The sequence below is a fragment of the Ictidomys tridecemlineatus genome, chromosome 5 (genome assembly GCF_052094955.1).
Source record: "Ictidomys tridecemlineatus isolate mIctTri1 chromosome 5, mIctTri1.hap1, whole genome shotgun sequence".
Taxonomy (NCBI): domain Eukaryota; kingdom Metazoa; phylum Chordata; class Mammalia; order Rodentia; family Sciuridae; genus Ictidomys; species Ictidomys tridecemlineatus.
Window position 1 is genome coordinate 196934463 of NC_135481.1, and position 26566 is coordinate 196961028.

At 39.1% G+C, this 26566-nt stretch overlaps 1 protein-coding gene across 1 annotated transcript; it reads right to left on the reverse strand.

The window, feature by feature from the left end:
- Window positions 1-741: 741 nt before the first annotated feature.
- Ywhab (tyrosine 3-monooxygenase/tryptophan 5-monooxygenase activation protein beta) lies at window positions 742-21741 on the reverse strand. The gene is made up of 6 exons (XM_005325292.4): window positions 21531-21741; window positions 8262-8564; window positions 6034-6157; window positions 4462-4625; window positions 2917-3012; window positions 742-2641 (listed from the first exon to the last, which is right to left on the reverse strand). Exons 2-6 carry the CDS (start codon window positions 8559-8561, stop codon window positions 2585-2587), a joined length of 741 nt encoding a protein of 246 aa, XP_005325349.1. The 5' UTR covers window positions 8562-8564; window positions 21531-21741; the 3' UTR covers window positions 742-2584.
- Window positions 21742-26566: the final 4825 nt, after the last annotated feature.

A 26566-nucleotide genomic window follows, 5' to 3' on the forward strand; every position in this document is an offset into this window, starting at 1 on the left:
AGACTCAAGCAACTCTAAAGTTGGTTTCATCTCATTGACTAGGTTGTATGTTAAGCTTTAAAAAAAAGTTAGGGTTTGGGAAGTGCTGCAAAATAATTGTGCATACCAAATCTTACAAGCCACAAAAAGGACTTCAACATCTGGTTTACTGTAGATGTTGGAGAGGTCTCAAGTAGAGAGTGTTTAATTAATGGTAATTTTTTTATCACACCTTTGATTTCGGTTCTGAAGGATGAAATAAAGCTATTTTCCTATTTTTCTTTTGTTATGGTACTGGGGAATAAACCCGAGCCTTGCACATACTAGGCAAGTGCTGTACCACTAAGCAACATCCTCAACTTTATTTTTTGAAACAGGGCTAGGGCTGGGGATGTGGCTCAAGCAGTAGCGCGCTAGCCTAGCATGCGTGCGGCCCGGGTTCGATCCTCAGCACCACATACCAACAAAGATGTTGTGTCCGCCGAGAACTAAAAAATAAATATTAAAAAAAAAAATTCTCTCTCTCTACTCTCTTAAAAAAAAAAAAAGAAAAAGAAACAGGTAGGGCTAGGTTGCCCATTTGGCCTTGAACTTGTGATTGTCCTGCAACAGCCCCCCAAGTAGCTGGGATTACAGGAGTGTACCCATCACCCACGTGTTTTATCCATTTTTCAAGAAAACAGAAGTAAAAATAGGTGATCTGAGTACCTAGCTAGTTCTGTATCAATAGAGATAGTGGTGGCACATCAATTCACAAGCAACTAACTGATAAAATTTTTTATTTCACTTTTGAGTTTTTACACTTTTTCCTGATTATTCCGTGTAAGGTGAAACTAGAACTGTTTAAAAGACATACACAAATCTAGTACATCAATAACCGGGGATTTTTCTTTTTTGCTACACTATTTTCACAACCACAGGTGTGCTTGCTAGGCAATATAACCATCACAGAAGCAAACATTAGGCAGAATACTGGTAAGGAAAACAAAGCAGAGAGCTACCAGATATACAGACAGCTTGGTTCCACATTCACTACTGCATTTTCAAGCGCCAAGTATTAACTGCACATTTTTGTTCAGCTAGAAAGAAAAGGATTTTTTTTTAGTTTTTTTTTTTTTTGGTTTGTTTTAAATCAGTGCATGAATTTCTCTTTTCTCATTTCAGCAGATGGACAAACAAATGAACTCTATAGCTTTATGGAATGTTAGGGTAAGGGGTGATACTGTGAGACTGACAGGCCTGGCTATTCTCTCCTTTGCAGTGCCCATGCAACTTCCCTGCATTATAGGGTCTTGTGTAGACATGTCTGAGAACTGAGCTGGATGAGTACACTTTGGAGATCTGGTGATAGGCACTAACAAGCATTATCAGGGTTGGTTGCAATAAAGGGAGAACTCATGGAGATTTAAAAATACTTTTTGATTCAGATTGTGGTATGACTGAAGAGCAACAATTGTGCTGAGAACTGGAGGAAGACTGGGATGTGGTGTGAGAAGCTCTTCTCAACTCTGAAGCAAGCCTTACTCACCAAAATGCTCACCACTGTCTTGCACCCTCTGCCCACACGACATAAAAAGTAAACAAAAGATACAGATTTCCAAAGGAAGAAAATGTAAGGAAGCAGAAGGACATATATTTTTAAGAGGGAAGAGAAAAACAAAGTCAATAGTTAAAAAGAACATGGGGGAAGGAATGTTTAGATTTTAAAATTTAATGCCCCAAGTTAGGAATATCTTGAGTACTCCTCCAGTGAGAGACAATCTCTACAGAACATTGTTCTTAAATGACTTACCCAGGAAACAGATAAGGTGGTTCATAAGATATATAGCTTGTTTTTCTTTAGCTAAGTAGTAACAAGGAAAACAGATCCGGTTGTTTTGAAAAGTTGCAAATCAGTAACATATTGCTGTAGGAAAGGGGGCTTAGTCACTCTTGTTATAATGAGCACTGAACCTTTTTGCAGTGTCATAACCCAGCTATCTGCCACAAAGAATCTCAATTTCAGGATCTGAGTTTCCTCAGAGGAAGACACTGTAGACTTCTGTGGTCATGAACTTTTGTGTGGCAACAGCCCAAACTGGTCAAGTGTCTACAAGCCCTGAACCACAGGCAGAATTACTGTGAATTACCATTAAACTTGGATGCCAAATGATGTGTCTCACTCCAGTCCCAGCACCACAATATAGTCTCTATAACTTTCTGTACAACTTTACAACAGAATTGTTTTTCAGTGACTATTTTGATATCAGATTAAACTTTCCAAAAAGTTACACATAATTCAGGTCTATTTTTTCTACCAGTAAGAGTTCTGCTAAGTTACAAAACCCCATAATCACAGTGTTCAGTTTAAAAAAATTAAGCACACAGTAATTCTGTCAATATTAATGAAATCAAAACTTCAGAATGCCGTGGCATTTATGTGACCAATCTGAGTTTTAGATACAAATACCAGCTGTTTATACCATGGACCATTTTTGCTAGGCTGAGGCTGTGAAAAATCGAAGTCAACGTACAAATTTTTGTTTGTTTGTTTGTTTTATCGCACAAAGGGATAAATGTGGAGGGTACAGAGTGACACTGAACAGATCACAAAGCATGATAGACATTAGTTCTCTCCCTCCCCAGCATCTCCTTCATCTCCCTGGTTTTCGGATGTCCACAGCTGCAAGAGAAAAAAAAAAAAGGTATTATCAAAGTAGGGCTACTCAAATTTATGTGGGAGTGGTTCAATTTATATCTTATTTCAATCAACTGTTTAAAATTCCTTCTGTATTATTGCAGACACTGATGACTATACACATCACAATTGTAGCAGTCATCTATAACTAACTGAATTATATTTAATGGAGTATAAATCCTCTCTTGAATCTTGGATAATAGTGAATTATTTAGCAGGTGAATAGGAAAGGCCATAAACCATCCAAAAGTAGTACTTACAGTGAGATTGTCCCTAAGTAACTGCATGATCAGAGTGCTGTCTTTGTAAGACTCTTCATTCAGTGTATCCAACTCAGCAATCGCTTCATCAAATGCCTAAAACACAGAGCCTTCAGCAAAGAATCTACAGTTCTTAGAATTGTTAGTTGAGTTTTTTTTCCCTTTTAATAAGTGACTATAATTTTTCTTCTTCGACAGTACTTTGGAGCCTTCATAATGTGATTATAAAGCACCAATCAGCAATGATAAAATTTCCTAGACAATATAAATTATGATTTTCTAATAAACTTAGCTTTATCTAATAAGTAACTAGTATTATTGTTAAGCCTAGCACATCTGTTCTAGGTAAATTCACACAAATTTACCAAAAAACTCTTCTAGAAAACCTCTTAATTTTTTTTTAAACTTAGATACAAAAAAAATACAAGAGTGAAACTCACTTCACTAAACCTGATTTAATTAACCCGCTAAGTCCCAAATTTTCAATTCTGCAAATAGTTCAACAAAATTGACACAGGTATATTAAAATAGGCTGGAAATGATAACCTAGCACTTATATATCTTTATGAAAATACATATATCAGTGTCTACCATTCAATCAAACATTTGCTAAATGCTGTAATCATTCAGTTATTTTCTCAAAGAACAGAACTTTAAAAACACAATATTTGTTTCCAGTTATCATGAGCGGTATAACTGTTTCTCCATTTAAGTTTTTATAGACGTCCCACATCTGGGACAATGAGACTCAATAGGTTAAGAGCAGCAATTTAAGGGGTTCATTTCAGGACCTTTTCCAAACTTAAAAAAAAAAAAAAAAAGAAGAAAGAAAAGAAACAAACAACAACAAAAAACTGTGCGCATGTTTACAAATACATATAAAGAAAAGGCCAAAAAAAGACAGGAGGAAATATAGCACACAAAGAAAATGTGGTCCAGCTGGGAGTGGGGGGTGCACACCTGTAATCCCAGCTACTCAGAAGGCTGAAGCAGAGGATCACAAGTTTGAGGACAACCTGGGCAACTTGGTGAGATTGTGTCTCAAAAATAAAATTAAAACAGGGTGGGTATTGCGGATGCAGCTCAGTGGTAGAGCACTTGCCTAATATGCACAAGGACTGAAGGTTCCATTCCCAGTACAGGAAGGAAGGAAAGGAAGGGAAGAAGAGAGGGAATGTGGTCTGATTTCTTTCATTTACACAGCCATAACCTACTATATTGGAAGGAGGATGATGACGTAAAACCAAGGCCCAAAGCTTGATGAAAAACAATAAACCACCTTTACCTGGAATGTTCTGCAACCACCCCTCAAAAATAGTAGTAGTAGTAATAATAACAACAACAATAATAATAATAAATCAGCAGGAGTGTTGAGAAGGAATCACAAAGTAATAGGCCTGTATTTCTTTCATAAAAGACGTAATCCTACCCTTAAAAAAAAAAAAAAAACTTCTAAAAAGTCCAAGACCATGAGATGTCCCACAATAAAAGTTACTAGGAAGCTCAAAAGTCTATTAGGATTAGAAACTGGAGGATCCTTCTCACCGTTTTTGCCAGGCTGCAGGCCTTTTCAGGAGAGTTTAGAATCTCATAGTAAAAGACTGAGAAATTTAGAGCCAGGCCAAGTCGAATTGGGTGTGTAGGCTGCATTTCTTTCTTACTAATTTCAAATGCTTCCTGGTAAGCCTGTTGGGAGTTCGACACGGTGGCTGTAAGAAAGAGGAAAAGTATTAAAGGCTGCTTCTCCCACATGGTGCATCATAAACTGGATTCACAATCACAGTATTTTGACAAAGTGGGCTGATGTAAATGATCCATCAAAATGAGATGTCAGTGTCTCTACCATTCAATCAAACATTTGCTAAATGTTTATTCTAAGTCAAGTACTATATTAAGTGCTCCGGGGGAAGCAATGACGAATATAACAAAGTCTATTAAACCAATCAAGAAACATAATCTTTAACAAGATGGAACATAGAAAAATAAGGGGTTTCGGAGTTGACAGACCCAAACTGAATTCCCAACTTTTAATTCACTAGGTACACAGCTGAGAATAACTCTCTATCCCTGGTTTCCTTTATTAGAAAAATGGGGCTGGGGATATAACTCAGTGGGTAGAGTGCATGCCTCACATGCACAAGGCCTGGGTTCAATCTCCAGCACAATAAAAACAAAACCAAAAATGAATAGACTCCCATCTAAACTCAAAGTTGTGAGAGAATAAACAAGACTTTAAAGTACTTGGCACACAGCAGGGACACACAGCTGTTAACACTATCACAGCACCACTACCACAATATATTTGTGACAAAAGAAATGCATCACTATATGTCTCCCTTATCTGCAGAGTGTATGTTCCAAGATCCCCAGTGAATGTATAGTACTGAACCTCATTTAACTGTTTTCCTTGTATGTACATCTATAAAGTTTAATTTATAAATTAGGCACAGTAGGAGATTAACAACAATCATAAAATAGAACAATTATAATATACTGTAATAGGAGTTTGTGCTTTGTCATTAAGTACAACAAGGGTTATCTTAACACAAACATGGCCATACTATGACAGTCAAATCTGATAAGATGACAATTAAAAGAGCAATAGGCAGGGAACATATATACAAGGTGCATATGCCAAAGGGATGATTCACATCCCGAGAAGGATGGTATAACACTTCATCCCATTACTCAGAACAGGGTGAAATCTAAAACTTATGAACTGTTTATTTCTGGAATTTTCCATTTAATGTTTTCAGGCCTTAGTTGGCCTTAAGAAACTGAAACTGGAGAAAACAAAACTGTACATAAAAGTAGACTACTATACTTTAACGTTCCGTTTCTAAAAAGACAGCTATCAAATAATTTCCAAGAAAAGAGCTCTTCAAATGCACTCACTACACATCAGACTTTTTAACGCCCTCCACATTTACTCCTTAGACACATTCTGATTTGTCAACCCCCATGACCTAAATCCTCACAGCACAATGGTCTTTTACATTTTGATTACTGTGACATCATCTAATGTCTATGGTGCACAGACAAAAGCAAAAATTGTTGAAGTCCTTACAAAAGGAGACTAGCTCCACTATTGGTCAAATTTGTTTAAATGTTACTTACTTTGTTTATTATCTCCAGATGCCACCTCAGAAAGATACCTAAAATAATCTCCTTTCATTTTCAAGTAGAACACCTTACTTTCTGGTTGGGTAGCATTGGGAATTAGATATTTGTCCAACAGCTCCTAAAAAATGATTCACATTATTAAGAACTTTGAATTATTTACAAGATACTAAAATTATATTTGAGATTCAAGATACAAACTACCACTACCAATTTTTTTGAAAATTAAAAATAACTTTTTTTTTTTTTTTTAATCCAAGACTAAATGTTGTTTAGGTCATAACAGCAGATGCCCGTATTCTTCAGTTAAAAGTCACTTTGACCATCCATAAGGGGTTCATTAAAACACAGCTATTACAATGCAATGCTATGCAAAAATGATGTAGAACTACACTGATAACATGGAAATGCTCTCAAAAGAAATCTGAGTGAAAAAGCAGAATAAAAACACAAAAGCCATATTTGATATTAAAATATCTATGTGTATAGGCACACAAATACATAGGGGAAAAACCTGGAAGGATTATGTTGACAATGGTCCTCTAGGTGATAAGATCAGAGTGATTTTATTTTATATTACTTTGCCCTAACTTTAAAAAATAAATAAACTTGTCTTATTTCTGGAATTAGAGGGGGAAAAATATTTTTCCATTCTGGGAGAAAAAAAGTGATAATAGAACAAAACTGCCGAGAACTAAGTTCAGAATCAATCTGACCTGGGAAGAAACCCCTCTTCTGCCTGCTGTCTCTATCACCCTGGACCGACTGCCTTCTCACCCAAGCCTCAGTTTGCTTGGCTGTACAATAGGGGATCACAATGGCCACCTTCTAGGGTAAACTTGAGGACAAGTGAGCTAATGTACATAAAGTGCTTAACACGATGGCTGGCACGCAGTAAGCACTCAAAAGAGTCTAATACTATTATTAATAATAAATTCCTTTAAACATTTATGCTTACAACAAAAGTAGTTCTGAAGGAGTCCAAGCTTCGTATACAGAGCAATATTTTCGAAGAGTTGTTTTAGAATGTGGCATCCTGAAAAACTGGTTAAGAGGCAGTAAGTACCATGCTCTTCTTCACATTCTTTCAGATGCTCTTAAAAGCTGGTCTACATTTCAGGAATTATGGAACTTTCTTGCCCTTGGAATGCATGCCATACTTCATCTGAATACCAGATGTACCTAACATTCAGGAATTAGTGCACCATTAACAAACCCCCAAATGACCAACAGGCAACAAGTTTAGCCATGATACTGTTTATCTTACACCATGAATCTAATAAGAAGAGAAGCTCAATGCAAAGCTTAATTATAAGGGGATTTAAGAAGACGCAAGGGGCAGTAGTCATTTTAATATTCTTTGCAGACAGAGTGTAACTCCTATGGGTTAGGGATGAGAAGTACTGCCTGATGACTGACAAGCTTTGTTTTTCAAAAGAAAGGTGTCATGGGCAGTAATTCGGAGAGGCAGCCAGCAGGGGAGGAGGTAGGTCAACAAGTGTGAATTCCTTTTCCCTTCAAAGCATCCCTCACCGTTCATTTTTACCTGATTTCACCTGGAAGAAAAAAAAAGTTCCCAGTGGGCTCAGGATGTGAGGGAAAGACAATATGATCATGATTTGCTCTAGGATATGCACCCCTCCCATCCAACCCCAAACTATGGTCACAGAGAGTCAACAATCTCCCTCTAGCTTATATAAAACACCGGAGAGGAGAATCCCCAAACCACCTTCGATTTGGCTTTGGAATGCATACTGAGCTTGAGGAATGTGCCTAATTTTCAGACAAAATCAGGACTCTCCACTGTGAAGGCATGGCTGGGGGGAGGATGAAAGGCAGCTCAGCTTTTTAATCCTGCCTCCCCTACAGGAGATGACATCACTACTCAGATGACTATAGAGAATAACCTATCTGTGGCTGCATCTAAAATCCTGTCTATCTGGCCTCAATTTCTAAAGAAAAGATGTTGACTAAATCCTCCTGTTTTTCACAAGCCTTTCTGATAGGGGAGGAAAATAGCCCAGAAGTGATGAACAATCTCTGATCAAGCAAAAAAGTAAGGAGGGAGGGGAATCATATCATGTGCATAAAAGTGGGTTGTAAATGGTTTTTCAGCTTTCCAGTATACTCAGACACTCTTTCTCATAAGCTGTTTGAGAGTTTGCATTTGGACAGTGTTAATACTATTTAGAAGTCACTCTTTAAAGAGAAGCACTGGCCCTTACCAGAACATCATTGCAGATATCCTGCAGCTCTGCCTCTATCTTCTCACGGTACTCTTTGCCCATCTGCTGCTTCTTCTCATTCCTCTCTGTTTTCTGTTCAATGCTGGAGATGACGCGCCAGGAAGAACGGCGAGCACCTACCACATTCTTGTAGGCGACAGAGAGCAGATTTCTCTCTTCATTGGAGAGTTCGTGCCCCTGTTCAGTGACTGCCTTCATGGCTGCAGCCATGTCATCATAGCGCTCGGCCTGCTCAGCAAGTTTAGCTTTCTGTACCAGCTCACTTTTGTCCATGGTCATTCCCTAGAACAAGAGCAAGAGAAAAAGAAAAGCAGATGTCAGGCTTCAGGGCCCAGGAAATACATGTGTGAATCTTTTTACAACCCTTCTGGAAAGGCTACCCAAAAGTGAAACATCTAGCTCCAAATGCCATCGACATTACAGATCACGCACTAAGCATCTATACTGTCAGGTACTTTGCTAAGGCTTTTATTTGGGTCAATTAATTTTCCAACACACACCAAAGAGAAGAATCATGAATCAAGGTGGATGGACTTGGGCTCTACCAATCACTAGCTCTCCTACTCAGAGGGCAATGATCTTGGTTAGATCACTTAACCTGAGAGCTCTAGTTTCCTTATTGGAAAGCAAGAACACTACCAACTCTCTCAAAGAGGCTCTTACAAGGACAAGTGACCTAATATACATGAAGTACTATGAAAAGTTTAAAGCATTATATACAAATACCAGGTACTAATTTTGTTTAGGTATAGGTTGCAAAAAATAAAAAGTATACAGGATGTATAGAAACAGAACTTAATTTATCTGGACCACAGAAGTTCATTTAGATTTTCTCAAAACAAAAATCTCAGTGTTTTCAGTTTATTATTTTATCAAACCCTTTATACAGACCAATCAGTGAATGCCTCTTAATCACCTCACCTTAAGTTAGTTCTCCATTACAATAATATTAGAAAGTGCAATAATTTTTTTGAAAAAAGCAACTAAAAATGATTTACTATTAATAGTTTACATATTGTTAACTTAAATTTACATATATCCTCTATGCCACAGAGTAAAAATATGCTTATTCATTTATTGATTTTTGTGGTACTAAGGATTGAATCCAGGGGTGCTTTACCACTGAGCTACATCTTCAGCCCCTCTTACTTTTAATTTTGGGACAGGTTATTAAACTGCTCAGGCTGACCTCAAACCTGTGGTCCTCCTGCCTCAACCTTGAATCTCTGGAATCAGAAATGTTCACCACCTCACCCAGCACACCCATCCTCTTTTGGGTGCCAGGGATTGAACCTAGGGATGCTTAACCACTGGGCCACATCCCCTGCCCTTTTTATATTTTATTTAGAGAAGGGTCTCACTAAGTTGCTTGGGGCCTCACTAAGTTTCTGAGGCTGGCTTTGAACTTGTGATTCTCTTATCTCAGCCTCCTGAGCTTTTGAGAATACAGGCACATACCACCATGCCCGGCTCCAGCTCATTTTTTAATTTTAAAGAGAGAAATTCTAAACATGAGGCCCTAGTACACAAAAATGCATTATCAAATGAAGCACAAAGAAATCCAGGCAATTTAGAAAGAGCTGATTCTCCAGTTCAGAACTATGAACTTTTCTTCCTACTGCTTATTATCTAAATCATATTCAGAGTTACCTCCTATATACAACTTGCTAATTGTAAGGTTACATTTAGTGAAGTAAGTCTTGCCTAGATCTATGACATCTTCACTCACAACACTAGAATGTAACTACAGCAGATAGTAATCCTCAGGAAAGACTCCATTTGCTGCTTCCCTACACATTCCAGCACATCCCCAGCATTTAGGAGTCAGCAGCTCTGTCCAATCAACACAGGCAGAAATGATGCTGCTTCCAGGCTCAAACTGTGAAAATCCTGCATGTAGTTCCCCAAGCTTTCTTCTTTTACAGCATCCACCTAAAATGTGCTCTAGATGATGCACTCATAAAAGAACGGTCTGTCAGCCCAAGTCCCTGGGTAACTATGCAGTATAGAGTGTTACTAAGAGATAACCTAGTCTACTTTAATACAAAAAAGAAATATTCTATCATCCCAAAATTACATGCTTTCAGTATACCAAACTTTCTTGACCATAAAGTTTTTGGGATCAGGATAATTCCTATATATTATTAAATAATCGTACAATTGTTATTCCTTAAAGTACCAAGCACAGCAGGAGGAAACCAACTTTCAATGACTCAATTTACAGTCTGCAGTTATAAGTCACTAGAGGTCCATCTCAAAGTTCATACAACAGCACTGATGCAATTTTACCTATGAAAGATTCCAAATAATAAATTTCTGGGCAAAAGCCAACTCAAAACTAAGCTATCCCATACAGTATAATAATAGAAATATGAGGGACAGACCTTGCTGAAGAATGCCACAAAGCTCTTCGACCTAACTAAGCCCAAATTAAGTACCTCCTTTATCCCCCTTTTCTCTCCTTCTTCAAGCATTTAAAATTTAACTCACACTTTGAAGAATTCTGAGTACTCTTTGAGACCTCCCAAATGTCCTCACCCTATTTCCTAAAATAAAATATGGCCTTTCTGATTTGAGGCCAACTATTTCAAGCTTCTCTGGGATCATCGTAAGAGTTCCTGGAGACTGAAAATCATCATGTTACTGTGCGACTAAATGCATATTAAAAAACAAACAAAAAAAAACTATTCATGTATCTACCCATTTCAAAGAATTTTAATTCTACATATACACAGAAACAATTTAAAACAAACAAAATCCATAGCCAAATGTCCTGATGCCTACTGCTTACATAACTTTTGACTTATATAACATGGATTTTTGAAGCAGCTAGACCAATTTCAACAGGAAATGGGTTACACAACACCCAGCAGTTTGGAGCAAGGCAGTAGACAAGGGAGAAATGAAACCATTCCTCTTTCTACATCTACAATAAATCTCCCATCCATCATCTTTCCCTATACCCACTGGTTTCAGTCTCTACCTCCAGCCCCCTTCACATCTTTGCTACAAGACCATCTTTTTTATGGTACTAGGGATTGAACCCAGGGCCTCACATGCTACACAAATGTTCTACCACTGAGTAACTTCCCTACCAGCCCCATCTTCTTAAAAGCCCAGATCAAGTCACTTTCTGCTCAAAATTATTATTTTCTGCTGGAGAGCAGAATCAGATCTCAAGGCCCACCCTTATCAGTGAATGCTTGCCAACCTATCTCTCAGATTTTCCCCATAAAATGCCTGCCACACAATATGTGTTTCACACTTACATACAAAGTGTGATTTTCTGTCTTGACTCACTAAAGTCAATCCCTGTATCTGGAATGGCCTTCCCCACTCACTCGGAATATAAAGTTCTTCAGAGCATGGCTCAAAGGCCACCTCCTCCAAGAAACCTTTCTTAAGCCCAAGCTGTGTAATACAAGAACCACATGTGGCTATTCACTTGAAATGTGACTAGTGCCACCCACTGAAATCATAATATTTTGGTTATTGTATAGAAATTAATTTCACTTGGGTTTTTGTTTTTGTAATACTAGGTACTAAACCCAGAGCCTTGCACAGGTTAGGCAAGGGCTCTACTACTGAGCTATACCCTCAGTGCTCTTTAAAGAAAAATTCAGATTACATATAGCTCACATTCTGTTTCTACTGAATGATAATGCTCTAAGATAAAATGACTCTCAGAAAGCACTTAATCTATACCTGTCATGTCTTATCACATTTCTTCAGTATTAAAATTATTTGTATATACCTCAAGTCCCTTCCTATACAAGGAAGGGACTTGAGGTATATACTCCTTTTGGGAATATCTTCCACAACATCTTGCACATAATCAGCAAGAACAAATAGCTATCCAATGAATAGATAAATCCTAAAAAGAATAAAACTACAAATTTGGTAGCCTTCTCTTTTCTCAAGAAATTCAAAGCTTCTACTCCTCAAGTATATTGAAAACTTGTATTTGCACCTCACTCTGTGTTTCTGGCCCTACTTCAAAATCACTCTTCCTAAACTACTTCTTTAGCTCTGCCTGTACTTTCACTCAATAACTTTCAGCACTTTTGGTCACTCCACCAAGACCACATTCCACCTGGCTTTCAGGGTCCTCATAACTTGGCTCCTCCTAATCAACCAGACTTTCTCACCCACTGTTCTCCACGTACCCTTCTCTCAGGCTGGACATCACCACATGACCTATAAAATGCCATGCTCAAACATACTAAAAACTGCTTTTGTTGTTCTCTTCATGTAGAATGCTCTTCTATACTCTTTAATTCCTGCCTATGCAAACCCTGGCCAACCATCCAGGGCCGGAAAGCACACATTGGTCTACCATGCCTATACCTCAAATACATATGGAAAGTTTCTTTATGATAGTCTATGGTACAGATGATGAAAAACAAACCATTTACAGTTTCACATGTGTTTCCTCCAAGGAAAACTGCATATTTATTTCACACTTAGTGTCAATAACTGTGCTCAGTACAAGACTCATACTCAAATATGTATCTGGTAAGTTTTCAACACTCATTACTGGGATAGCAAAGAACACAGGCTGCCTATGTATGCTGGTACAGCAGAAAGGCAACAGGGCTGTATCACAGCACAATCTGCCACTACACAGCCTTAAGACCTTGTTACATCCCAGTCTTCCAGTGTGAAAAACAAAGACAAGAGCATCTCCCTTAAGAGAGTTGCTGTGAATGACAAGTAGGGAATTAAAGAACATTAGATGTGCAAACTCTTCTTAAGTAATACACAGTGCGTGGGAATGGGGTTGTGGCTCAGTGGTAGAGTGCTTGTCTAGCAAGTGTGAGGCACTGGGTTCAATGTTCAGTAACACCACATAAAAAACCCCACAAAATGCTGTGAGATTGGATTTTTTTAAATCTGTTTATCCATCTATCCATCAATCCATCCTGGAGACTGAACCCAGGATCACTCTACCACTGAGCAAGCAAGTGGGTGAACTATCAATCAGTACTTCGAATCAAACCCAGGGGCATTCTATCACAGAGCTACATCCTCAACCCATTTTATTTTTTATTTTATTTTGAGACAGAGTCTCACTACATTACCAAAGCTGGCCTTGAACTTGCAATCCTCCTGTTTCAACCTCTGGAGTAGCTGAGATTACTGGTGTGCACCACCATGCCCAGCTGGATTTTTTAAATATACAAGCCCATGAGTAGAAAAAGCAAGTCTAAATTATTCTTGCACAGAAAATAACCCCTCAGTGAAATAAAAATGGGAATACATGTTAACTGACCCTTATATTTATAAGTTCCTAATCAAATTTTCTACAGATGACAACTAGTGATGGTTTATCATCAGGATATAATTTTTCTTCTGAGCTTTATAAAGGACTATAGACTGGTCATCAAGCCCAGTACCAATCTCAGAGAGTCAAAAATACCACAGTAGACAAACTCATTGCAGGACAAAGTTGGGGGTGGGGTGGGGGGTTGCAGGGAGAGTGTCCTAGCTCTGCAGTGAGCTAAGAGAGTTTTCCTGTGCCTGGCATATTTCAAGAAGATAACGACATGCTTGAGAATAAAGTTACCAAGCACTCTCATATGATAGTGTCAGGTGTCAATCTGTCCGAAGTAATCTGATGCAGCAAGTCAGAGGACTAGGAAGCATATGCTAATAAATATAGCAATTGCATAGTGAAAAACATTTAAATATACAACAACAGGGAAATGATTTAAAAAAAAGAGAAAGATGGCACAAGACTACATGACCATCTATGAGTCATAAAAGAACACAGCCTGTGATAAGCACCAGGAGTACAAAATAATTTTTATAAGAAAATATTTTTATAAGAAAAACTTTTTAAAAAACAGAAGTTAGAGGTTCAGAGAAACAGAAAGCTATGAAAAATAATTCTAAAGGTGTCAACAAAATAACTATTTCTTTCAAAGAAACGAAACCCTAGCCCAGATAACAAATGCTGGAACAAGAGTATCTAATAACCAACATAGCCCCACCATCTCAATTCTTTGCCTAAGTTTTTCTAATCAGGGTCAAAATTCTGAGAAGTTATTTCCCAGTGTCCAAAGGCGATACCCAAGGATAAGGACAAAAAAATGACTATAATCAATCTTTCTCACTATATATATGCTTGTGTGTGCTATATGTGTATACATATATTTTAAAGGGCACTGCAAAGGAAAAAAGAATTTGAAAATGGCGCAAGCCTACAATCCCAGCGGCTTGGGAGGCTAAGGCAGGAAGTTTGCAAGTTCAAAGCCAGCCTCAAAAACTTGGCAAGGTCCCAGGCAACTCAGTGAGACCCTGTCTCTAAATAAAATACAAAAATGGGCTGGGGATGTGAGTTAGTGCTTGAGTTTATCCCCAGTATCCTCCATCCCCAAAAAAACAGTTTGAAAATGATGGCTGTGGCCATCATTAACTTTCAACTGTATTTTATTTTTGAGGAAAACAAAGCACTCAATTCTAAAATAACACTGGGTTAGAAATTTTAAATAAGAATTCGATCATCTCTTACATATCTGGGATTACCCAAGTTTTATATAAAACATATTGGTGGAATCTGTTTCAGGAAAGCCCTACATACAACAAATCCGGGCTTCTATAGAGATATTAAGCAACTCCCCCATATTTCCATATTATAACTTCTCTGCATCTCAGTTTCCTCACTGTTAAAAGTAGATATTAACAGCTACCAAATAAAATAATGCACATAAAATGCCTATCTGGTGCTAGTCAAAGTAAAAGCTTACTCATAAGCTACTTCACAAAAATGTAGTGCATATAATCAATGTGTGTTGAAAGAACTGCAAAAGGAAAAAAAAAATAGATTATTTCCAAGAACTCTGGATTAGTCACTGAGAGTAGTTCAAAAGAAATGAAAGCTGTATGACCTTCCCTCCCAGAACATAAACCTGAATAGTTGGAACATAAGAAAATGTCATACCTTTGTGGGTTACAATGCTTCTCGTCAGAAAAGCTACCTGCTAGAATTAGAGGAAAGTGGTTTACTTCAAAAGTATACAGGTCCCAAACTCCTTTTATGGGATGAAGAGCTGTGGTTAAGAGAGAGAAAGGAAACTCCAGGTGGTGAAAGGAAAACAGATGTATGCACAAAGTACAGTATGTTTTTCTAAATGACAGAAAGCAAAGGCCAAAGTGGAAAAAAGGAATGAGAACAATTATTAATCCAGAGAGGAAACTGACAGGTGCCATGGATGCAGACACTTTTAGGTCCTGATGCCCCAGGGCACTGACCAATTATTGCCTTCAGTCTGGCATAACTGCCAGGTGGCAATAACTTGGGCGTTACCCCAGCTCAGATAACAAGGCGTGGCTCCAGGTGCAGGCCTCACCTGCAGGGGTTGAGCTACACTCCCGTTCCTTTGTAATCCTACCCCTTTGCCCTTTTTGGGATAGAATGTTCCCTATATAAGAATAAAAAATTCCAGCGGCTCTCTCTCTTTCCATGGACCCTTAAGGTTACAGAGTCGTCTCCAGAATATTGAAAAGGTAATTCTGTGTGGTTGTGTGCTTTATCATTTTCTTGAGTTATTGGAATAGTCAGACTTTGTGAACCCAGCATTAGGTCGCCAGCTAGAATAGATGGCAATAGACAGGAGCATCTTGAAAACCTAGGCTCAAAGTCTCAGTGAGGTAAAGAACTGACTGCAAATTCTGAACAGCAGTCGGATGTATCATTCCAGATAGAGCAACCACAGAACCATGAAGTAGAAGTTACAGCTCTGGAGTCACTCTGCTGAAGGGAAAACCTGCCAAGCTCCAGCAGGAGGGACTGAGAAAGTCAGCAGGACCAGCTGGCTAGTGGGTGTTATCCAGAAAAAGTCAAGTACTCCTGGCTCTCAAAGAAAACTACTCACTGAAAAACACCTACTCTAAAAATGTCTGTGTGCCTTTCTACACACAAAGTAGAGTCCTGTAATAAATTTCATTTCATTCAAACATTTGCAGGTTCTTCGTTAGAAACATAACATGTTATCTGAAATACAAAATCATTAACTTTATGTCTGGTGAACACTGAATGGTGAGGGGAAACTGTACCTGTATTTCAAAATTTCTTCTTTCACATCAATTTTGAATACCATTGTTAATTATGTCCAATTAGCCATGATTAAATTTAAGCACCCAAATAAATGGCAGCCAAAGTATACCCTACACAAAGATTAAAAAATAAATGGTCAATGAGTGAAGGGGCATTTACTATGTATCTTATTTCTTTCAATTCTAAATTGCTTTCTTTGAAGTTTTTTTTTAAAAAAAGAAAGACACGTTAATTAACCTACACCTATTTCTAAAATGGGTACACATTGATTTATTGTAAATGTCTTTGTTGACTCCACACTGGATTATGAGCTTAAGATAGGAATCCAGACTCTTGTATTTGGATACTCAACGTAGAGCTCAATGCCTACCACACTGAACAGCAAATCACTTAATCAAGTGACACATTTTTGTAACGAAGTGAACAAGTTGTTATTGCCCATGTGGACAGGGGCAGGGAGATGACATCTAATCTATAAAATACACTGTACATATAGTCTATCTTAGATTACTGTTTGAAGAGTCAGCTCTAATCAGGAGACAACACTATGCCTTTTGACTAATATTTTTCAGTACTTTTCCACCATATTTATAGATTCAAATGGAGTTTCAACAAATCTTTGAAATACCATATATCTTTTCCATTCAGAAATCCAATCAGTTAGCTATTGGGCTTAATAAAAATATCCATTGTTTATGGTCTGTTCAAATGGACAAAGCACTTAGGGATTTATACCAACTCATTTAATCCTAAGTATTCTTATGAAGTAGGTGACACTGTTCCCTTTTATAAAGAGTAACTCACTTAGGGTCACACAGCTATAGCTAAACCAACATTAATTTTAAAACTAATGTTCTTTTCTCAATGTCTTCTAAAGATCAATTATTATTCCCAATGCTTACTTCAGGAAAAAACAGACATCAATTTTTTGAAGAATCATGCAAAGTTGGTATATATTTTTAAAACACATCAAACAAGCTTTAAGGTGAAGTTCTCAATGAAGGGCAAAAAATAATAATGGATAGGGTTCACATCTAATTTATTTTGCCCTTTAATAAGTTTGTCCTGGTCAAGGCCATTCAGAAATAACTCTTCTTGGGTTGCCTACAGAAAACAATGAAATAAACAACTAGGACAGGAAAAAAAAAATCACAAAATAAAGAACTGCTGGAATAACTTGTCCCTGCAAAGCCATCATTCATTTTCATCTCATTACAAGTATTTGAAACATGTGACCATGCCTCTTTTAGAAGATCTTTGGTAGAGAAAGCATTATCATGATTCACTTTGAGCACACATATCATGAAATAAAGCACTGTATTCTATTCATCCTTTTTAAACATTCCCCTTAGAAAACTCCCCTCAGTACCTAGTTCCAGCTGTTAGTTTCTCCATCCTGATGTGCAGATGACTATGAGGATCCTATATTCATGCAGCAATTAAAATGCTTCTAAAACTTAAAAGTTGCTATTACATAAGTGTGATTCCCTGCCCCCTAATGTGTGAACTGTCATCTCTCCCTAGAGGAGTGTAGAAACCAAGCAACTTAAAAGTCCCTCTACAATGAAATTTTAGTTCATTCTCTAAGGTATCCTCATTTACGGGGAAAAGTACTTTGTTGCCACATGAGCAGGCAGCATAACAAGATGTAATAATTTAAAATTTTCTCTCTACTTATGTAGATCGTTCCCTCATCTCCTCTACCCCGACAATATATAGAAAACCTAAAAATCAACCAAAAAAAAAAAAAAAAAAGTAGTATGATGAACAGTAATATAACGATGACCATGACCAAGTTCTATTAGATAAAGAACCTGGAAATGTGTGCCACAAAGGTAGCTGATGAACCTTCTCCCTGGTCTAAAGCAAGTACCAGAAAAACTGGATTTTGCAGAAGCTTGTTTCCTGATGTACACCAAATATATCATTCCCACAGGCCAGAAAAGGTATACCCCCCCAATAAACCACAGTATACCTGTCTTTAAAATTAGCTATAGCTTCAGTTTAAATACATTTACTTTAATAGGATATATGTAAAGAAAAATGAAGGACTAAATGGTATTCACCATAAAATATACATGTTATTCCATAAGTAGAAATCTATCATTCCCTAGAGCCAAACCACCTGGGTTTGATTCCCAATTCCAGCACTTACCTTGTTTTGGTATCCTTGGGAAAAATTACTCTTCTTGCCTCAGTTTCCTTATCTACAAAATGAGGCTAATAGCACTTATTTCTTATTGGCTGTTACAAAGACTGAGTTAATATATATGTGCTTAGTGCACAGTTTGTGCTACAAATGCTAGCTATTATAATTATACCTAATGCTACTTCATCAGTTGGAGAACATTACAAATAAGTGGATTCTATGTTATATAGCACATATGCTATAACTAAATACGTGTACATTCGTGCATATGGTCAAAAACTATTAAAAATATATACTACAGAAAGGTTGATCAATGGGTATTAAGTTATAAGTTTGATAGGAGTAAGAAGTTCTGATGTAACAGTAGGGTGGGTGACTATAGATAACAATTATATACTATATATCTCAAAAACCTGGAAGAACTTTGTTTAATCTGATTTAAATATTATAGGATACATACATGTACTGAAATATCACATAGAACATCACTTATATGTAGACTTTTTATGTTACCAATTTAAAAGGGGCTGGGGATGAAGTTCAGTGATACTGCTTGCCCGTTAGCTTGTGTGTGACCCTGTGTTCAAGTGCCAACATGGCAAAAAATGAATAAACAAGTTTAACCTAATATTTTTAAAAATTTATATTCCAGGTGCTTATTTTGAGTATGTCATAATGTATCAAAGACTGCATTACCATTTGCACTATACAGATGAGAAAATGATTCAGAAAGGCTGGATTTGTACATGCAAAAGAAGTTCTATAATGATATATCATTTTTTTCAAAGCAACATGTACAAAAGCAGGGTTGGGTCTTCACAGAATGTGACTAGAGAAAAAAAGAAAAGTGAACTCTGTGATTAAAAAACAACAAAATTAAGAGCTTATATTTAACAACTTAGTTTGTAAAAAGGCCTCATGAAAACTCCAAAGTTAGGAAAGCTAAAAACCAGAATGATTAACATGCTTAAGATTACACAGCTAGAAAATACTGCAGGCAAGAACTATATCAAATTTATTTAACTTCAACTTCAGCACTCTTTCTGATTCTGTATCAACAGTCAAGTGGGGAAAATGCACTTTTTTCCACAGCCCAAATCTCTTAGAGACTCTGCCTGGGGAACTAGCATCAAGGGAATTTGTTCAGCCTGGTTTACAGAGGCTGCCTCCCAGATCTATAGAGCTCCAATTCTAAAATGGCTTCAACATAACACAAGCACTGCATGATGGGAAATGTTCAGAAGATTATAGGGTAGAAGCCATAGGAGCCATACTCCAGAGGCTGATGGTCCATAAATATTTGCTACTGACAAAAGAGAATATTCAATTTGCAAATAGATATGTGGTTTAGGCCAAATCACCTCATTTTTGGTAAAGTCTTCATCTGTAAGATGGGTGAATGGTTTCTTATCTCACTGAAGGCAGAGGCAGGAAAATAATTCTGCAGTTGCTACCATTTAGAAAGCCATGCTTAAGATTTTAAATTAGGAGCTGGGGTTGTGCTCAGTGGTAGAGGGCTTGCCTAGCATGTGTGAGGCCCTGGGTTCGATCCTCAGCACCATATAAAAAGACATTGTGTCCATCTACAACTATATATATATATATATTTTCCATTAAAAAAAAAAAAAGATTTTAACTTAGACCCAACAAAATTGACAGGTTTCACACTCACCATTCTGTGTGCAGCTAAGGACACGGATCCTAGAAAAACAGGTTGCGACAACTGAGACAGCCCTAAGAAATGCGGTGCACTGGAGGCAGTCAAGAAGAAATTCACCACCATGAACAAATAATACTTATAAATTTTCAATAGGAAAATGCAAAAAGCTGAGTAACCATGTGTTCAGTTCTATAAACTGCATATGTATGTGGTGTCATATGAACAACCGAGACAATGAGAAGTGCAGACAACTCTCGTATTTTTGTAAATGCTTCTTCACCTTTCTGTTTTGGCTCCTGTGACCGGCTGATTTTATATATTCATAACATCACCTTGCCAAATTCCATCTCCCACACAGGGCAAGTAAAATCAGAGCCTGATGCTATCTAGCCTTACCAAAGAGAAATGCAGTGAAGGTAAGGACAAGAGACATGCATTTTTAAAGAAAGGTTGGCAAATTGTCTTACTAATGCTGCCACCTTTGAAACCCCCATTACATGCAAGTTCTCCATTTGCAATAGACAAAGATGTACTCATCTGATGAAAAAGAATCCACATCACGCCCACCCATTCCCCACCCGGGAGGCCATCAGGCAAATTTCAGACCGAAAAATGGATGGGGGAATTTTGGGCAAGGACACAAAAGATTCTGGCATTAAATGTCACTAATAACATGGGGCGATATTCCACTACTCAGCCTGTGGTATTTTTTTCTTCCTGGGGATCCCGCCTGACTCAGTACCCGGTTCCAGTGAATCCATTTTTGATTTAAACCTCAACCCTGCTTTTCCCAGGGAATCTCCGTCCTACCAAGCTCCCAAACCATTGAAAGATGATGAAACGGCTTGACTGCAAAGTGGGAGGGGGTTTTCCCCTGCAGTCGGCCAAGGTTAAACCCTTTACTCCTCCGGGGGAGTCCAGCAGGGGTGCTGGGGCTCGGAAACTCGCCCGCGAGGTGAGATTTCAGTTTCTGGGAGCAGAATGCACCGAGCAGTCGTGACAGGGAAGAAGGAGACGGTTCGCGCCCACCGAATCCCAGGGAGAGAGGGGGGCTCGGTAGGGTGTGCAGGGGGGGCGTTTCCGGGGCCCACGCCCGACCGTCCCTTTCAGCGCAGTACGGAGCCGCACCCGCCCGCCGGGCAGGGCTGCGGGCGGCGAGGGAGGCCCGGGCTTCTCTCAGAGGCAGAGGGCCCGGCCCCGGAAACAGGGAGGGGCCGCGGCAAGGCCGAGCCCGCGCCGCAAGCGGCCGCGCGGGGCCGAGGAGGCCGCGCGCCGCTACCCGCGCAGCTCCCCCGCGGGGCCGCGGTGGCTGTCGCGCAGCCCGAGAGGGGCTTCTAGCTTGGGCCCCTGGGGGCCCCGGGTGGGCCCGGCTGCACTCACCGTGGCAGGGCTGCAGGGGCCTAGAGTGCTTCCGACGAAGCTCTAAGAATGGCAACCGCTTCCTTCCCAAGCCCACTCCTGAGGCGGCGGCAGCGGTGGCTGCAGTGGCTGTAGTTGCGGCGGCGACGGCGGCAGCTACCCCAGCTCCGGAATCGGCGGCGGCGGTGGCGGCAGCTCCACTTCCGCTCCGGCCACCACTTCCGCTCCGGCCGAAGTCCCGCCCCACCCTATGCTGTCTCCTCATTGGGCAAACGAGGCACGGGGTTGCCCTGGCTTCCCAAGAGGGGCGCTGACGGAAGGGAGGAGGAAGAAGAGCGGAGGGCAGGGATGTAGCGGACGGGGGAGGGTGTCGGTCTCTGGGTGGGAGAGAGGAGGGGGCGGGCGAAGGGGAAGGAAATGGGGCGGGGGAGCAGGAAGAGGAGGTGGGAGGAGAGAGGGCGGAGCTGGGGGTGGTGGTCAAGTAATCGGATGTGTGGGAACGAGGAGGACTGCGAGAGGTTTGGAGAGGGGCTGCCCTCTTTGCTTTGGGTAGGAACTCACAGGGCCCCGAGAATTCGAGGGTCATCGGCCCCCACCCCATGAAAGTAATCCTCACGGGGTCGGAGGCCGAGGGCAATCCCGTTTGCTTTGTGCATTGGGAATACTGGTCCTAGAGCAGAGAAATGTGCATTCCTGTATTTTTTAGTTAACCCAGCTTTTAGTCCTTTAAGCTAGTTCTTCTCTTTGTGGACTGAAAAGGCCACAGGAAGTGCCAGGAACCAAATACACCAAGGACTTTTAAAAAACAAACAAAAAATGCCCCGAAACCTGTGTACATTATTTATTCATTGAGAATACCCCCTCCTCAAGGCTCCTAAGGGAAGCTTCAGCAGGGGAAAGAGGTCTCCTTGTCGCCCCACTCTCTTGGCTGTTATCATCATTATCAACATTTTACTCCTCTCGAGGTAGTTGACGCTTAAACCCAGCCCTTCAAAATGCCTCCGCCTTCATTCCCTTTCCTCCATTCTTTCAACAAACATTAAGCAAGCTTTCTGCTTAGTCCGGGAGACACAGAACAAGACAGACGGGCGCCCTGCTGGCTTAGAGTTTACAGACTGGTAGGAGAAAGAACAAAGTAAATAGGCCTTTGTCATCTCTCCTTTACCCTTACTTAGCTTAATGATAGACTTCTAATTCACCACCCTCCTCTCATCCCTGCCCCCATCAACTGCCAAATGATCTTTTTAAAAATGCAGTTGTAATTGTGTCCCCTTTCTTGCCTAAATCCTTTGATGATCACTTAGACCCAAAAGTGAGACAATCAAGGTTCCTTAAGTGAGACAATCAAGGTTCTCAAGAAGCTGCCCTTACCCTTCAGCCATCACCTGCTATTTTTCTCCCTTTCTAAACACCCCAATCTTTTGCATGACTCCTTATCCTTCTAATAGGGCGTTCCAGCATTGCTAAACAGGTTGAGTAAATTGCCAACATTTTAAAAAAACAGATTGCTGTGTGGACAAAAATCTGCATTCCTCCCTTGTCTGGCAACAGTGTGCCCATTTTCTGTATGGTAACAGTTGGTTGAGGCAGAGAAATGGCTACCCATTCTAGAATGGGCATGGACTTTCCAAAGGCCAGGGAGTGGTCACAACCTGAGTTTCCCTTTCTCATTATGTTATCTGACCTATAGCCCATCACCACTGGACCACACCACATGGCCTTAACCTAATACTACATTACCTTTTAACTTGAACAAGATTAAGAGAGTGTTGTGTAATGAAAAGCATGGATTTTAATCAGAATCACCGGATTTGAATCCTGGAGAGATTTCCTAGTACAAACTTCCCCATGGGAATCTGCCTTTGGCTGACCAAAGGCCAGTAATCTAGAGACTGCTCAGACTGCAGTAAACTTTAATGTGACATGACTGTGTCTTATGCCCCTATCCAGAAAATAGCCTATTGGGTCAGAAGGCTCATAATGATTACACCACAAATTACATCATGAGTGTGCTGAGTGAACAGCACTGCCCTTTGTCAGGCCTTTCTGAGTGCCTACTAACAAGTTGCATGGATTCTCCTTTTGCCATCTCTGCATTCTAGGTTAGGGGTCAGCAAACCACAGCTGTTAACTGACAGACACAAAGATATTAAAATATAATGTGGTAGATGCAACCATAGGACTATCAATACGTGTGGGGTCTTATGGGGGGCATTATGGAGAGAAGGGCATCTAGCCCATCTTGGGAGTAGTTGGAGGGCAGGAAAGACTGCCTAGAAAAGGTGGTACTTGATCCTTAGATACTACAATAGATTTTTTTAAATAAAGAATAGTTTTAGATTTATAGAAAAAGTGACCAGATAGCGCACAGAGTTCCAATATTCCCCTTTCCCTCAATATACAGTTCCACTGTTACTAACATATTGTATTCATGCGGTGCATGTGTTATGATTGATGAGCCAATATTGATACATCGTCATTAACTGACGTTCATAGATTGTATTAGAGTTCAATCTTTATGTTGTTCAGTCCTAGAGGTTTTAATAAACATGGGATTTGATGCACCTGTCATCCTTAAGAAGAATTTCATTGCCCTAAAAATCCTGTTTCAATCATTCACACCTCCCCCCCTCCCCTACTTTCAACCTTTGGCAATCACTAACCTTTTACACTCTTTAGAGTTGTGCCTTTTCTAGAATGCCTTAGAGTTGAATTATATAATATGTAGCCTTTTCCATTGAATTCTTTCATGAAGCAATAGGATTTAAAGTTCCTTTATATCTTTTTATGGCTTGATAGCTCCTTCTTTTTATCACTGAATAATATTCCACTGTATGAACAGTTTGTTTATTCTTTAACCTATATTTAGATTGGCCTGTGTCTTCCAAAAAAGATATATTGAAGTCCTAAATCTTGATATCTGTGAACATGATCTTAGGTGGAAAAGGGTCTTTGCAGATTTAGTCAAATTAAGATAAGATCACTAGAGTGGGCCCTGATCTGACATGACCAGTGTCCTTAAGAAGGAAAAAAAGAGACACATGGAGAATGAGAGAGGCAGAGACTGGAGCAACGCAGCTGCAAGCCTGGGAGCACCAAGGATCAATAGCCACCACCAGAAACCAGAAAGAGGCTTGGAAAGATTCTACCCAGAGGCTCCGAGGAAACATGCTCTTAGACACATTGATTGCAGACTTCCAGCCTCTAGAACTGTGAGCGAATTCACCTCTGTGACTTTAAGTCACAGGCTTCAGTACTTTGGTACTTTATTATGCCAGTCCCAGGAAACTACTAGACTCATTGAGGTATCTCTTGATTCAGTTTTTGATGATTATGAATAAAACCACTACTATGAATAAAACATCTGCATGCAGGTTTTTATGGTGACATGAGTAAACACGGACAAGGATGACTGCTAGATCATACATTAAAACTATGTCTAGCTTTGTAAGAAACTATCAAGTTGTCTTCCAAAGTGGCCGTACCATTTCTCATTCCTTTCAGTAACACAAGAAAGTTCCCATTGCACCACACGCCTGATGACATCTGGTTAGTCCATTTTATTTGTTCCTCATGTCTATTTGTTTTCTGTTATTCTGGATTTTAGCCATTCGAATTGGTAGCACGTAATGGTAATTCATTATTGTTTTCATTTCCAATTCCCTGACGACATATTAAACATCTTTCCATATGCTTATTTGCCATCTGTGTATCTGCCTTGATGAGATGTCTGTTCTAATTTTTTGCCCATTTTTAAACTGGGTTTTTGTTTTCTTATTATTGGATTTTAAAATTTCTTCATATGTTTTGCATATCAGTCCTTTATCAGATATGTGCTTGGAAAGTATTTTCCTCCAGCCCATATCCTATCTTTCACTCTCTTTAACAGTGACTTTCCAGACCAGAAACTTTTAATTTTCTTTTTTTTTTTGCAGTTCTGAGGATTGAACCCCAAACCTCACACATGCTTGGCAAGCACTCTGCATCCCCAAGAGGACTTTTTAATTTCAGTGAAGTCTAACCTGCTGATTTTTCCTTCCTGGATCACATTTTTTTGGTATCTAAAAACTTGTTGCCAAACACAGGATCACCTAGATTTTTATTTCTTATGTTATCTTTTAGAAGTTTCATAGTTTTGTATTTTACATTTAGGTCTGTGATCTGTTTGGGGTTAATTTTTGGTGAAAAGTTAAAGGTCTGTGTCTAGATTTAGATTTTCTTTGCGTGTGGATGTTCGATTGTACCTGCACTCTTAAAAAGACTTTCCTTTCTCCATTGAATTTTCTTTGTTTCTTTGCATAAATCAGTTGACTATATTTGGTGGGTCTCTTTTCAGTTTCTCTATTGGGTTCTATTAACCTGTCATGTATTTTTTTTTTTTTTTTGCAGTGGGTGGGGGATGATATCAGGGATTGGACCCAGAGGCTCTTTACCATTGAGCTAGGTCCCCAGCCCTTTTATTGTTTTGTTTTAAGGCAGGGTCTCACTAAGTTGCTGAGGCTGGCTTCAAACTTGTGACCCCACCTGCTTCTACCTCTATTTGTCTGTTCTTTTGCCAATACCACCTTGTCTTGATCACTGTAGTCTTTTTTGGTTTTGTTTTGATTTTTTTTTTAAATCTTGTTTTTTGTTGTTTATTTGTTTTTGTTTATGTTTCTAATTTTTTTCTTTGCTTTATGAGGTCTTCCAGTAAGTCTTGAAGTCAAGTAGTATCATGGATCATATCACACTACCAGCTTTGTTTTTGTTTTTCAGCTCTTTGCTGCTCTGATTGTTTTGCCTTTCCATATAAATTTCACAATCAATTTGTTGACATCCTAAAATAACTTGAAATTTTGGTTGAGATTATGTTGAATCTATAGATGAAATGGAGAAGAACAATATCTTAACAATATTGAATCTTTCTAATGTGAAAGTGCAAATCCATGTATTTAAATTTCTTTTAACTTCTTTCATCAGAGTTTTATGGTTTTCCTTACATAAATCATGAACATATTTTATTGCATTTAAAACCTATTTTGTGGGGCTGGGGATGTGGCTCAAGCGGTAGCAAGCTC